At 42.1% G+C, this 15,378-nt stretch overlaps 1 protein-coding gene across 2 annotated transcripts in view; it reads left to right on the top strand.

Annotated features, from left to right (window-relative positions):
• The window catches only part of MPZL1 (myelin protein zero like 1), a 70,430-nt gene extending 55,385 nt beyond the window's left edge, over window positions 1-15,045 (top strand). The window contains exons 4-6 of one of the 2 annotated variants that reach the window (XM_047783998.1): window positions 123-255; window positions 3,525-3,627; window positions 14,760-15,045. In XM_047783998.1, the coding sequence (XP_047639954.1) occupies window positions 123-255; window positions 3,525-3,627; window positions 14,760-14,861 (338 nt within the window). In that variant the 3' untranslated portion in view covers window positions 14,862-15,045. The remainder of the gene's footprint in view (window positions 1-122; window positions 256-3,524; window positions 3,628-14,759) is intronic. The other variant, XM_047783999.1, reaches the window with a different exon arrangement.
• Window positions 15,046-15,378: the final 333 nt, after the last annotated feature.

Genomic DNA, 15,378 nt, shown 5'->3' with positions numbered 1-15,378 from the left:
AGTCAGGTTCATAACCTGCTAAGCCACAACAGGAACTTGATATTTGTTTACTAATTTAATAAAATTCCATTTCTTCTCTCCATAGCAGTGTACCTTAAAACAATTTTCTTCTTTCTCTGTAGAGATTTTGCCTGCGTTTCCAGTTTGGGGGGTGGTGGGCATAGTTACTGCTGTGGTCCTGGGTCTCACTCTGCTCATCACTATGATTCTGGCCGTCCTCTATAGAAGGAAAAACTCTAAACGAGATTACACTGGGTAAGAAACTCTGCTTTTAGGGGGAAGGGTGGAGGGAAGGTAACAGTGTTTATGAAAATTTCTGTATGTTTTATAGAAAAAGAATTGTGGAGAATTAGCTACTGTTTGCTCTTAAGTGGGAACTGAGCCATCTCCTTAGAAGGTGTTCTGACATGGGCCAGCAGAACTCAGTGGCCCACTATTAATTATGGAGGATGACACCAATCCCTGTTTCAGTTTCTTTTTTAAGTTTGGTGAAATGGACTGCTGGTAGTCTGTGCTTGAGTTCCATCCACTCTACAATTAGTTTTTGTTTTGTTTTGTTTTTGCTTTTTGGGGCAGCACCTGCAGCATGTGGAAGTTACCAGGGTGGGGGTCTAATTGGAGCTGCAGCTGCCAGCCTAGCAACTCTGGATCTGAGCCACATCTGCAACTCACATCACAGATCACAGCAACGCCAGATCCTTTAATCCACTGAGTGAGGCCGGGAATTGACCCACATCCCCAGGGATGCTAGTCAGGTTCGTAACCCACTGAGCCACAACGGGAACCTCTTGCAATTAGTTGTTATTAAGCCACAGGTATCACTTACTCAATGTGAGTTTAATTTTAATTTCTTGGTAATAATGTCATGAGGTTCTTTTCAGTCAGGTAAACATAATGTATAGTTATATAAGAAAGATTTGCTGATAAATGGCCCTCACCTGATGTCATGAGGCAGGACTTTTCTTGTTTGTAGCTTTATAAGCAGTTTTATTGCTTTGAGGATTCTCAAATGCACGGCTGGACTCATTTAAGCTAGGATAATAAGAGTTTAACACCAAAATATACCGGCAATAAAGAAAAGTAGATTTTCTTTTTGTCTGCAGCTTCTCAAAAGAAAACACGTTTGAGCATAGGGTGTGTGTGTGTGTGTGATCGAAGGACTTCTCTTTTCACCACTTCAGCCAGAAAGCTGGCCCGTGTGAGCTCTGTAGAACTCGTGTGGTAAGACTGAGAGTGAGGCTGGGTGTCAGATGATGTAGCACGAGCTGTGTTCAGGGTGCACGGAAGGGACCATGTTCTGAATAGATTGCATGCTCCTGACTCCCTGGCTGGTGGTGGTGGGAACCTATCCCTTTGGACTCTGCTGCTCTACTTTCTAGCAGTGCTGTGTTTTTATGAGTTTGAGTATTCGAAGTCAGATATTACTTGCTTTGAATGTTTCTCTTCTACTGACTATACCTGCCCCCTTGCATGGTGAGTGGTTTACAGTGAAATATAACTGGAGCGTTGGTTTTCAACTTGAAACTAATCCAGGGTGGTGTCTCAGTAGTTCATGCTTTGGGGGGTTAATGAAGGCACGGAAAAGTGTGCCTTCAAATCCTGCATGGCATCGTGAATGCTGCTATTCTTCTTACTTTGATTTTTCTTTTTCCTTTCCCCTGCCTTTTCTACTTTGGTGTGCTGGGATCAGATCCTGCTTATCTTCCACTTCTTAAGAAAAGCTGACATAGACGACACATTGGGACAATAACAGGGCTGGGTCTCCTCTTCCACTCCCACTAGACACATGGTAACTAATTGCATTGGCCAATGCTGTTAATATTCATGTGTATGTATGCAGCTCATCTCCCTTGTTGACAGCTAACCAGCTAGCTATGCGCTAACCCAACAGCTATCATGGTTTGTCCACAATATATCATGTGTCTGTATTAGAAGCATGTTGAGTGTACCAAACCAAAGAAATTGGGTTGTCAAGTTACATGGAGGTCTTATGGTCATTCTTCATGTAAAATGCCTGTGTGTGTCTTAGTTTTTTGTATATATAGGAATTGGTTGTTTTTGTTGTTGTTGTTGTTGTTGTTTGTCTTTTTGTCTTTTAGGGCTGCACAGGCAGCATATGGAGGTTCCCAGGCTAGGGGTTGAATCGGAGCTATAGCCACTGGCCTACACCACAGCCACAGCAATGTGGGATCTGAGCTGCATCCGCGACCCTCGCCATAGCTCATGGCCATGCCAGATCCTTAACCCACTGAGCAAGGCCAGGAATTGAACCTGCATCCTCATGGATGTTAGTTAGGTTCGTTAACCACTGAGCCACAACGGGAACTCCAGGAATTGTTTTATTGAGTGAGACCCTCTTGGTGTTAGACTACTCAAACCGTTTTGGTTTGAGGTAATAGCCTTGTTTCAGAGAAGGCACAGTTTGCAGAAGGCACGGTATGCTTTGGTCTTAGTAACAACACTTTAAATATAATTCTCCCCATACTCCTAAGATTTATTATTTACTATATTTATTTATTTTGGCTTTTTGCCTTTTATCTAGGGCCGCATCCGCGGCATATGGAGGTTCCCAGGCTAGGGGTCAAATCGGAGCTGTAGCCGCCAGTCTGTGCCACAGCCACAGCAACTCAGGATCCGAGCTGCATCTGCGACCTACACCACAGCTCATGGCAACGCCGGATCCACTGATTGAGGCCAGGGATCGAACCCACAACCTCCTAGTCGGATTTGTTAACCACTGAGCCACAATGGGAACTCCCACTCCTAAGATTTTTTAAAAGTACGTCATAAAGGATTTAAGCTCTGTTGCTGACACATCCCATTAGGGATTCCCTAATGAGTTACTTCCTGGCATCCACTTTTGCTGACTCACTTATGACAAAGGGCTTGCTGCTAAGACCCCTGTGTCCCTGAAAAAGTTCAGCCCAAGTGATGTGGCATTCCACAGTTGCTTATCATTTCACAACTTCCCAGATTTTCTTTGGTTTGGTTGCGGAATTGGTGGGGAAGCAAATTCTGGGGAACTAGGGAATGGAAGGAATGAGATGAGCCAAGACTATGAGCCTAGATCTGTGTCTGTTATTTTGGAAGCATATTCAGAAGTTTACCTTTGATGATCACAAAAGCAAATTGCTATTAAGAATGTATAGCTTGCTCCTTTAAACTTTTATCCCATCTGAGGATTGAGGCGAGGTAAAAGACAAAGTAGCAAAAGGATACATGTTCATGGTAGCCAGAATCCCATTCAGCATATATCATTATTGTAAACTGGGGGTGAAGAGGTTGTACTTCATTGCTTTCTGTACCCCCCCCCCAAGAGTAGCTTCCCTGACTTGGAAGAATTAGTGTCAAGGATAAAAAATAGTTTCAAGATATGTGATTGTTCTTGTACTCATTGTTTTGTTTCGTTTTTATGCATCTGTTACTTCATCTTGTCATCACTTGCATTTCTGTATTTTTTTGTTTCCATTTATTTTAATTTTTTTTTTTTTTAACATTTGTTCTCCAAATCACCAACTCATCAGCTGCAATACATCAGAGAACGTGTCACCAGTTAAGCAGGCTCCACGGAAGTCCCCCTTCGACACAGAGGGTCTAGTAAAGAGCCTGCCTTCTGGATCTCACCAGGTAACGGCTGATTGCAGCTCTGCCCACTGTACCACGCTCTGCAGTCTAGTGCTGTGTCTCATTCCGGGGTTGAAAAAGAATACTGAGCTGTGAGAGACAGGGCAAGAGAAGCAAGAGGGGAATTTACGGGCTGGTTTCGGAGGACCATGAGAATATATGTGAAGAGGAAGCTGACTCGTTGTAGAGGTTTCCACCAAACAACATCTAATACATTGGCTCAAGTGAAGTCAGGCAATGGCTTTGTCAGATGTAAATGATTCTTCCTTAATTGCTAGAGGAAATAAAGCTAATGAACTAGATTCTATACTGAGGTACTCTATAAGCTAGGGAATTCACAGGGAAAAGTTGATCTTGGAATCAGTAATAAAACAGAAAAGTTATTTTAGGTGAATTCTTTAGAAGTAATTGAAAGTAAGCATTTATTGGAATAATAAGTAGGCTCAATGAACAAGGAAAAGGCTTTGGTTTCTACTTCTTGGAGAAAGTACAGAGAAGATATAACTTTTATTTGGAACCTAGCATAGAATCTAACATTGTGGTTAATACTGTGTTTTGGCCATGCTACTGTAACTATGATTGTGACATGGCAGAAACTCCATAGTTTAGTACCACTTCTGTTCTTCTAGGGTAGAAAACATAGAAGGAATTTGGCCAGTTAAAACTTTGCTGTGAGGAGAAGGGATTGGGGATGTAGCAGGCAGGTGGATTTAAGAGAAAGTAAAGAGTAACTGTTTTGCTGAAGAAATACCCCCAGTCTTAGTCCACAGTTGTCATATGTGATGAGGAAACTGAGACACTGTAACATGAAATTACTAAAAGCAGAGACCCAGTTAGTGACAGAATTTGGACCAGAACACAGGTTTCTAGGCAACAGCATCTCTCACAGCATCAGGCTCCTTACTGTTCCTAGTCTGTCCATCTCTCTCATTTTTTTTTTTTTCCAGTCTCCCTCCCTCCCTCTCCACCCCCCCCCCCCCCCACCCCCCTGGATTACATAGTATGTCTCAGATACCTCAGTTCACTAATTTGGATTGTGAATGGGAATAGGGTTGAAAATAAAGGCGTTAGGATTACAGGTAGGCCTAATACCTACAGAAGCCTTGGAAACTTTCTTCTGCCCTTGAAGTGCCGTGAGAATTGTTCTCCTATTGTGAACAAACTCGGTGGACGGGGACAGTGAATTTTGGACATTGGAAAACAGATTGTGTAGCACCGTGATCCCTGAGAAAAGGGAAACAGGGGAGCTCTGTGTTTGCCCTGCTTATTCTTTCATGTGGTTTCCAGACTGCAGTGCTTGGGGCAAGCTCAGCTGTCTCACTGAACTGAGGAGGGAGAATTCAGAGTTGGGGAGGCCAAGGTAGCTAGGATTTATGAGGCAGAGTACTAAAGAGGAAGAAACTGCACAGAGAGAGCAACCCTCAAGGTCTGGAGTGGGTCCCCTTGAGCCTTTGCTGAATATAGACTTGTGTATGCATGGGTAAAAACTCCGAGACCAGAGGGAGAACCACCTGAAAAGCAGTAGGTTTTACGATGCCTGGAACTTACACACAGGACTGGGAAGAGTCTGTGTTCCTAAAAGCCAGAATGAAGAGGACTTCTTACATACAGGATATTGGTTGAGTCCTCAGAATGGTCATGCCTTGGTAGTGGGGGCTAAATTTTCTCTGGATCCACCATAACAAGGAAGCTTTTAAAGAATCAAAATAAATTACTACGAGTAATTAGTACCCACTACCAAAGCATGTCTGTCTTACTTTCATGCCACATTTTGGATAGTTGCTATTGCTTCTTCAGATTTACTAAACTTTTCTTCTATAGTGTCTCATCTGTCATTTATGCTATCCAATGTTTTTTGCTTTTTTTTTTTTTTTTTAATTTCTAGAAGTTCCATTTTGGTCTTTTTTACATTTCGGTTTCTCTCATTTTGCTAAGCTTTCCTTTATACCCTTAAGTTTATTTATAAGATTTATAATACTTGATTTAAGGTCTTTGTCTGTGAATTGCATCATCTCTGTCACTTCTGGGCTTGTTTCTAGTGATTGACCTTTCCTCTGGGTTATGTGTTTTGTTTTCCTCCTTCTTTGTTTGCTTGATAAGTTTTAACTGGTGCCAGACATTGTGAATTTTTCATTGGTGGATGTTGGATTTTGTCGTATTCTAGAAGGAATGTAGCTTTGTTGATACTTTGATGGAGCTCAATGAAGCCCATTGCAGACTTCTGACCTCCCAAACTGAAACATAATACATTTGTGTTTAGAAGGTCTAAAATTATTTTTATTCTCTACCATCAAGCTTGACTGATAATCTGGTTGGGTAGGAGACCAGTTTGGAAATCATTTTCCTTCAACATTTTGAGGCTGCTGATTTTTCTAGATACCAGTGTTAAGAAGGTGATACTGTTCTGATTCCTCCTCCTCTGTGTAGAACCAGTTTAATCCCTCTTCTCCTAGAATCTTTTTTTTAATTCCCTGTGCTCTGAAATTTTACAAAATTGTTACTGTTCTCAGTGGTCTCTTTCAATCTGAAAAATTGTCCTTCAGTCTTAGGATTTGTCTTCCATTATTTTTTGGAAAATTTCTTCCCATTTTCTAAAATTCTCTTTTGAAATTTTCTGTTAGGAATTGGATCATCTCCCAGAGCAAACCTTTAGTTTTTTTTCCTGTTTTGCATTTTTTTTCTTTCTAGAGAATCTGCAACTTTATTTCTAACTTTTATTGAATATTTAATTTCTGCTTTTTATTAATTTTCAGGGACTGTTGCTCATTCTGATTCTGATACCCCATACTTGTTTCCTTGGATGCATTGTCTTATCTCTCTGTGCAACTCATTTTTTCTTGTGTTTTTTATATATATATATGTTTTTTTTCTTTTTTTTCCTTTTTCTTTTTAGGGCCGCACCTACAGCATATGGAAGTTCCTGGGCTAGGGGTCGAATTGGAGCTACAGCTGCCGGCCTATACCACAGTCGCAGCAATCTGGATCTGAGCTGAGCCTGTGACCTATACCACAGCTCATGACAGTACCACATCCTTAACCCACCGAGCAAGGCCAGGGATTGAACCTGAATCTTCATGGATACTAGTTGGGTTCTTAATCCCCTGAGCCATGACAGGAACTCCTATATGGGTTTTTTGTTTGTTTGTTTTTATGTTTTCTTCTGTTACTGGGTTTTGCTGTTTCTTTTGAATTCCTTTTTTTTTTTTTTTTTTTTAATAATTTTTGTCATTCATTTAGAAGCTTTCCTCAAATGCCCAAAGCTCCTTGGTTATCTGTTTATATTGAAGGCATTCAAATCTGATCACAAGCTCTCTGTGCAGAGATGGAACTTACTGGGTAGTGGGCTTCACTCTTTGTATAAAGTGCCAGCTGCCTCTCATTGGGCAACCTCTCTTGTCAGTTGCTGAGGGTCCTCTCTTGTGGAATAGTCAGTTTCTCAGAAGTCCTCTGATTCCATGTTTGGGAATGGAGCAGAGGAAGGAGAGGGGAGGGGAGAGGAGGAGAGGGCTCGCTGCTCAGTAAGCAGACTTGCCTGCCCTGTTTCCAGTGCCAAGACCCCACCCGGCCTTGCCTGCTGTCCCTGAGTCAGAGACGGCTCAGCTCTCCTGCAAGTAGATCCCTAGGGTTCTGCCCAGGCCTGACTCTGTGGCATTTTCTGGAGGTTGGTGAGAAGCAATTCATGCATCGTGTCAATCTCGATCATTTTTCAGCATTTGCAGTATGACACCAGGTCAGCTTTGAGAGGAAAGCTGTAGTGTTCCTCATTGTTGAGTCCTCGGTTATTTCCTTTGCACTCAGCACAGGCCCCTTAAGGCTTCACCCTCTAACTTGTTTGCAAGTCAGGGTTTTTTGTTCGGTGACATGTACCTGGAGGACCCTTTGTCTTACTTTTCATCAAGTCATAATGTACCTTTTATGTACAGTTAAATGTTTTTTTGTTTGTTTGTTTTGCTTTTTAGGGCTGCACCCACAGCACATGGAGGTTCTCAGGCTAGGGGTTGAAGAGGAGCTACAGCTGCTGGCCTACACCACAGCTCACAGCAACGCTGGATCCTTAACCCTGATTAAGGCCAGGGATCGTAACTGCAACCTCAGGGCTCCTAGTCAGATTCGTTTCTGCTGTGCCATGCCGGGAACTCCACAGTTAAATTGTTAGATATTTTCTGCCTTACCTGTTTCTGGAACTTATAATGCCTTTGCCCGTCAGCACAAGACTTGGGAGTGGACTGTGTGATCTCCTTGCAGATGTATCTTCCAATTTTCTGTTTCATTTAGGTTTGCATTCAGTGTTCACCTTACAGCAGGGGCTGCTATCCTAGGGTTAAAAACATTTGCTTCATATACTCCACAAAAATTCCTAGCACCCCAGGGCCTTTGCTGATCCTGGTGTGTGCTCTTACTCACCATCACAAGCCGTCCTGAGGAGGCACATTGGAAAACCTGTCAGAGCACCAGAGGGTTTTGTGAAAATTGCTCTCACCAGAATCCTATTGACACCCTCTGTCTTCAGATTGTTCTGAGGAAGAAAACTGACTTGACCCGATATGTTCCTCGTATGATAGAATTTATGAGATTAAGTCCTTTTTATAAGTTGAGCACAACCAGATGTAGCAGTTGTTCTGACGGTCTAATCATTCCATTGTATGCCGTCTTTGATCGCTCCTCACACATATGAGTGCTCGGCATACATGCAGTGTGAGTGAAACCTGGGAAGTGCAAGGATGAGCATCAGCTAGTCCCTGCTCTCCAGAACGTCAGGGTCTCCTGGCTTGTTCAGATCATTTTCAGGCATTTCCCTGATATGGGGAATTTTTTTTCTCTACACATCCTGACAAACAATCTTGAGGAAATACTCATATTTAGATAAACATCTTAGTGTTTTAAGGATTAGTGATGTCTTACAAACTAGTATTGACTCTGGCGTCCCAGTAATGATTTTAACTCGCAAAGAATTCTTTAATTTTTTTTTCTTTTTTTTTTTAATGGCCACACCTGCGGCATATGGAAATTCCTAGGCTAGGGGTTGACTCCCTCAGCCACAGCAATGCCAGATCCAGGCAGCTCCTGAAACCTGTGCCAAAGCTCATGGCGGCACTGGATCCTTAACCCACTGAGCAAAGCCAGGGATCAGACCCTCATCCTCACGGATACTAGTCAGGTTCACTACTGCTGAGTAGTGATGGGACCTCCAAGAATTCTTTTATTTCCACAGCTCTTCCCTCATCTTTGAAATGCTGGGTTGGGTAGACCCTTCTCATTTTTCCATTTCTAATTATAAGGGTTCATGGCACACAGTGCCTTATAAGGATAAATTTAGGCAGTTGCTGCCCACGTACTGCAATCAGATCTGTGTAATGGGGGCATGGTAGGAATGTTTGCAGATTATCCTTTGGTGCTTTCTTCCAAGGGTTCTATCGTGACATGTTTCCTGATCAGCTAAACGTTCCATTTTCTACCTGCAGGCATCATCTAATAGCATTAGTCATTACTCTTTAGATGAATAAATAACTCCAAGTTATTTTATCAAAAGAAGAAAAAGAATATTAGTGCTCCAGGAAGGAAATTTAAACATGGAAAATGAAACATAACAGCCAGGCAGGATACTAAGTGTGCTATATTACTCATTTGTCTTTGGCCCACTTTTTTTTTTTAATTGGAAGACAAGTCACAGAAGACTTGACTAAAAGTACCTTTAACAATGAGAGGTTTACTAACTCACAGGAGGTCCCAAAGCAGGGTACTTCTATGTTCATTATTTCAGTCATCCAACAGTGTCATTATGACTCAAGTTCTTTCCATCTTGTTTCATTTTCTGCATATTGTCTTTGTTCTGGGGCTCCTTCCTTCAGCCTCTGAATGGCTGCCATGGTTTCAGGCAGCTCATGAAAAAAGCTACCTGCAGAAAGAGCTGAATCTCCTTGTAGGCAGTTTTTACTATGGAGGAAAAGTTTTACCTGAAGTGTTCCCCCCACCCTACCCCCCAGCAAATGTCTCATCTCCTTGGTTGGAGTGGGTCACACACTGATGCCTCTTGCAGTCCTCTGCAAGGGGACAGCAGTTATGACTGGCCTCATCCCTGGAGGCAGGGGAAGGTGGGTTCATCTGCCTGTGCGAAGGGAGGGTGAACACCAGACCCAAGTTGGGGCTTTTCCAGCAAACGGAATGGGAAGTTGAGTTGGGAAGGGTGTTAGGTAAGCACTTTCTAGTTTGGAGTATTCTGACCTTAGGGAAAAGATAAATATAAAATTTTCTTTGTAAAGCTTAGTCTTGAATGACATTGGTTTAAAATAAATTTTCTGTATTTACCTGAGAACAGTTGGTTTTCTAGATATTTTTTCTGGAAATGGCTAATGCTTTGTACACAGAAGGCATGTAGTCTTGGAGGACAGTAAATGCAATAGTTGTGAGTTTGTCAACTGTAGTCTATAGGTAGGTGATGTTTCCAGAAGTACGTCATGCGCTTGAACTCATTTAGACCTTACAACATCCCTATGAGGTAATTTTTATTATCCCAATTTTACGCTCAAGGAAACTGAGGCTTAGTCAATTGTGTCACTTGCTCAAGATTAGTAGTTAGTGGCAGAGCTGGTGTTAGGCAACTGTGTGGCTTTAAGAAGTGTGTACTTATTCTTTTCTGCCTGTTCACTTCTTTCCAATTTCATTTTGATAATGTTTCGTTTCTCTCAAAGAATGTCACAATACACAGATGTGTTTCATAACTATATTTGGTGATGTGAAATGAATACTGAAAATGTGTTTGGTGAATAGTCAGTGAGCACATGGTAAAGGCAGATGTTCTCTTAGTGACGCATGTGCTAGGGTGTCAGACGTGGTTGCTCTGTGCCTGAAGGACAAGGTTCAGATTCTGAAGAACTACAGAGACCATGGAAAGTGTACTTCAGCACATACCATAATTGCTTCTGAGTAATTAATATGTGTTTAGAAGTCACCTTGCTTTCCTATAACCTTCTCTTCCTGGACTGTCCCCATGCTTTCACTAGTATGTTTTTATATGGGAATAAAATGCATGCAAGTGGAGTTCAGGAGTAATTTATCTCTAATTGGAACTAAAAGAATAAACCTAAGTCAAGCAATTCACTTCTTGAAATATTTTCAATGGTAAGGACTATTTGTATAGTAAATAGTTGGGGAAAATGTATAAGTAAGAGTAATTTTTTACTTGGTTGTTGTAATTCTTTGTGGCAACATCAAAAAAAAAAAAAATCTGAGGTGTTCCCTTGTGGCTCAGCAAATTATGACCCAGCTAGTATCCATGAGGATGTGGGTTTGATCCTTGGCCTCACTGAGTGGATTTAGGATCTGGCACTGCTGTGAGCTTGGTGTAGGTCACAGACGTTGCATTGGCTGGCAGCTGCGGCTCCAATTCAATCCCTAGTCTGGGAACTTCCATATGGCACAAGTACAGCCCTTTTTTAAAAAAAAAAGAGGATGAGGAAGAGTGAGTGTCAAGCGGTTTACAGTAAAAACAGCTAGGTTAGTGTAGGTGGTGGTAATATTGTTTTAACTCTCAAACACCCAAAAGTAAATGTTTTGGCGATGGTACGTTTGCTTCCAAATTGATCTTTGTTCTCTGGCCCCTTCTGAAGTCTTGAGTGGTCTCCTTCACCCTCAAAGTGTCAGAGTCCTGAGGCATGTTCCACAGAGACCCATGGTATCTTTAGCTTGCAAATATCCCTTGGAACAAGACTCCAGAGAGCTGTTCTGGATTGAACTAGATCTATCAGCAGATCCCTGATCTCAACTCACACCCCACATTTCCTCTAGATCCATTATTTCATCTACCCCTTCATCTAACACCTATAGTTTTCCAAATATTGTTAAAGCCATTTAACTAACAAAGCCCCTGACCTTATGACCTTGTTACATTCTAAGGGGGAAAGAGAGTGAGGACATCAGATAGTGGGAAGCAATTTGAAGAAACCAAATCCATCAATAGGAAGGGGTTCCTTTTATCAGTTAATGTTTTCCCAGTTACTTTCCCACAAATGCTTGTGTTCTCTTGCCATGAAAGACGGTACTGTCTCACATGAAAGACCTTGCTCGTGTTTTAACATTTTCTGAGTGATTCAGAGATTATTCTGTCATTTTTCTTGTTTGCTCTCTCTGTTCTCTTTCTTTCCCACTCCCACAGTGTATCAATTATCTATTGCTATGTAACAAGCCACCTTAAAAGATAGTGGCTTAAAGCAACCACCCTCTATTGGGCTCCTGCTCCTGTGGGCAGATCTTCTGGTCTGGGGCAGTTCAGCTGACCTCTGCTGGCTCACTGGTGCATCCGCAGTTGGCTGGACAGCCTGAAGGGGTCTCACTCATAGGCTGACAATTGGCAGGCAGTTGACCAGAGAGACAGAGGACCACAGGGCCATGTGTCCCCCATCAGCCAGCAGGAAGCTTGGGCTTCTTCATATGGGGTGGTGGCTCTGCGGGTGCCAAGATCAAGAAGAGTGGAAGCTGTAAGGCCTGCTGGGTATGGAACTTGCACATGTTTCTACTGCCACATTCTGTGAGTCAAAGCAAGTCACAAGACCAGCCCAGATTTAAGGGATTCAGAAGTAGGTTCATGCTCTTGGTGGGAGGAGTTGCAGCATTAATAGCTAGGATGTAGATGCAACAAAAGAAAGAATTTATAGCCATTTTTACAATCCATCATGGGGCATGAACCTCTTCCCCCATGAACTAAAACTCCTCATGGTATAAGGTCTTATTGTCAAGGAAATTACATAATTTAATTTTGGTGTCTTTCCTGTTGAAATGACTGTTACCAAGGATTAGTTAACTTACTAGAAGATACTTCATACTTTCATTGTTTTCATTCTTAGTAGTAGAAAATAGGATGTGTGGTTTTTGGGGGGTTTTTTGAGTCACATTTAACTTGCAGCTTTCTGACATGAATATAGAAGGTCTCAGTTTGATTCAGCATTAGCAGCGTGATCTGTTGTATTACCTATGTCAGGCCTGAGAATATCACACACTGATTTTGCTTGATTTACTTCATTGGTTACCTCTGTGTACTTGCAAGTATATTTGTAGAGCAGGCTGTTCATGATGAGACTGACGTGTATTGAGCGCTACCTGTCAGATACTGCTTTTGTTTAGATATCATCTCATTTAATTCTCACAAAAACCTTAAGAGGTATAATACTATTGTTAGTGCTGTCTTACAGGTGAAGAAACTCATGCTCAGGAATTTAAAAATACTCCTGAGACCACACGTGTAGTGCTCTCCAGTGCTACTGTTACTCAAAAAGAATTTCTCATGCATGTAGACTGTGGATCTGGTAAAGTTCAAATGGGTCTAGCCTCTGAGTATAATTTATGACTCCACTTTTAGGTCTACCACTGTTTAGCCCTTATAGCTGGGTTTGTTTCCTCTGTAGAAGTTGGGGTGCCTGAATTCTGCAGGATCCCGTTATACACACTAAAGAATGCAGGTTATGGTGCTTCTAGATGGGAGTGAGGATGGTTGTTTTAAACCACATGCTTTTGGCTGTTGAACTCATGATTTCAAAGTTGAAAGCTTAAGCACAAGAGTAGAGTATGCAAGGAGAGTTTCCCTGGATTGGGAGAAAAGTTGACTTTGGGTTATATTAAACTTCACACCAGGGCTATGTTGTTGTTGTTTACAATTTTAGAATCTCTGTGTTGGAAGTCTTTTAAGGATTGTGAAGTGCAGCCACTTTTCTGATATTTGAACCTCCCTCCTTCCCAAAGAGTCAAAGGATTTGCTCTCCCCAGGCAACCTTTCCTTGCTATCCTGGATGGGACCCTGACGGGTTGCTTCCTTACTGCTGAAGCTAAGAGAACCTCTTCCACTCTAGTCCATCTGGAGCTTTTCCTTATAGCTCCATAGATTGTGGCTTTGGTTTTTTTGTTTGTTGTTGTTTTAAATTTTAAAACAGGAAAAATGGTTTGGTTTTCTTACCTTAGATATCAAAGAAGCAATACTTGGAGATCGTGGTATGGCGCAGTGGGTTAAGAATCTGACTGCTGCAGCTTGAATCCCCAGCCCAGCACAATGGGTTAAATGATCCTGCGTTGCTGCAGCTGCAGCTTGGATTCAGTCTCTGGCCTGGGAACTTCCATATGCTGCAGGTGTAGCCATAAAAAAAAGCAGTACTTTTATTGCTTATGATATGATTAAACTAAAAGAATTGCATTGTAAGATACATGAAAGAATGTTTGAGGTTTTGGGGTTCTCTCGTGGCTCAGTAAGTTAAGGATCTGACATTGTCATTGCTGTGGCTGTATCTACTGCTTAGGCATAGGTTCAGTCCCTGGCCTAGGAACTTGTACATGCTGCAGGCATGGCCAAGAAAGAGGAAGAAGAGAGAGAGAAAATATTTGAAGTTTTTAAGTACCTGTTTGTATAAAGTGACCAGTTCAAATCGATTGTATTTTGGAGTGGCACCGAATATGTTAGATTCTTGCTCATTCTGAAAGTCATGATTTCAGTAAGTCTCAGGTTGGTAGAAGTGCCCATCTTTGTCCTTGAGACTGATCCCAATTCCAAGAGTTGAGGAATTCTGAGACAGGTATTAAGCTAAAGGTAATCCCTGAGAAAGAATATTGTTACAGATTTTAAAACAGATACAAAAGTAGATAGGGGAATGTCACAGATCTCTGTGCACCCCCTTGAACAATGACCAGGTATACTCAATGTTTTTTTTTTTTTTATAATTTTTATTTTATTTTTTGTCTTTTTGCCATTTCTTGGGCCACTCCCTCGGCATATGGAGGTTCCCAGGCTAGGGGTCTAATTGGAGCTGAGCTGCCAGCCTACACCAGAGCCACAGCAAAATGGGATCCGAGCCGCGTCTGCGACCCACACCACAGCTCACAGCAACACCAGATCGTTAACCCACTGAGCAAGGCCAGGGATTGAACCCGCAACCTCATGGTTCCTAGTCGGATTCGTTAACCACTGTGCCACGACAGGAACTCCTCAATGTTGTTTTAAAGTCAATCTTAGAGGGGAAAAAAAGTCAGTCCGGGACATATTGTTCCAGAGTTTGCTCTGGAACTCTAACAATATCACTTTAATCATTGCTTCTGTCCCTGCACCTAACGGGGCCACTAGTTTTTCAAAATGTCTTACTTCTGCTTCTCTTTTCCAGGGCCCAGTCATATATGCACAGCTAGACCACTCTGGCGGACATCACAGCGACAAGATTAACAAGTCAGAGTCTGTGGTATATGCAGACATCCGGAAAAATTAAGAGAAGACCCCAGTGACATCCCAACAAGCAAGAAACAAATCCAGACTGGACTCTTGTGCAGAAAATGTAGCCCATTACCACGTGTGGCCTTGGAAACCTGAACAAGAACAAGCACATGTTTATTCATAGAGGGAGAAAAAGATTTGTATAAAGGAGATGTATAAATATTCTATTTAATCTTCCTGATGAGAGGAGCCAGTGTTGCATGATGACGGGGCGGTATGATTCTACGTATGTGTAAATTGTCTTGCTGTTTTTGTACTTCCCTTTGGGGTCACTTACAATTGAGGAAATTCAGACACATTCCTGTCACCATCACTTAGATATGGTCTGCCTTAATGGAGACTGTAGCAGCTCTTTTAGTATTCTGATAGACATGGCCTTTTAATCTAAGGGCTTAACCCACCTTAGGATGTCCTGTGGTTGGAGAGTGGCGATACTATGGCGGAAGCACCTTCAGGGTGGCCTTTGACCTAGCGTGCCCCCTGTTTGGTGGTGGTTTTTAGAAAACATCCAT

The sequence above is a fragment of the Phacochoerus africanus genome, chromosome 6 (genome assembly GCF_016906955.1).
Source record: "Phacochoerus africanus isolate WHEZ1 chromosome 6, ROS_Pafr_v1, whole genome shotgun sequence".
Lineage (NCBI taxonomy): Eukaryota > Metazoa > Chordata > Mammalia > Artiodactyla > Suidae > Phacochoerus > Phacochoerus africanus.
Note: the sequence above shows the minus strand (reverse complement) of the source record. Positions and strands in the feature narration are given on the sequence as shown.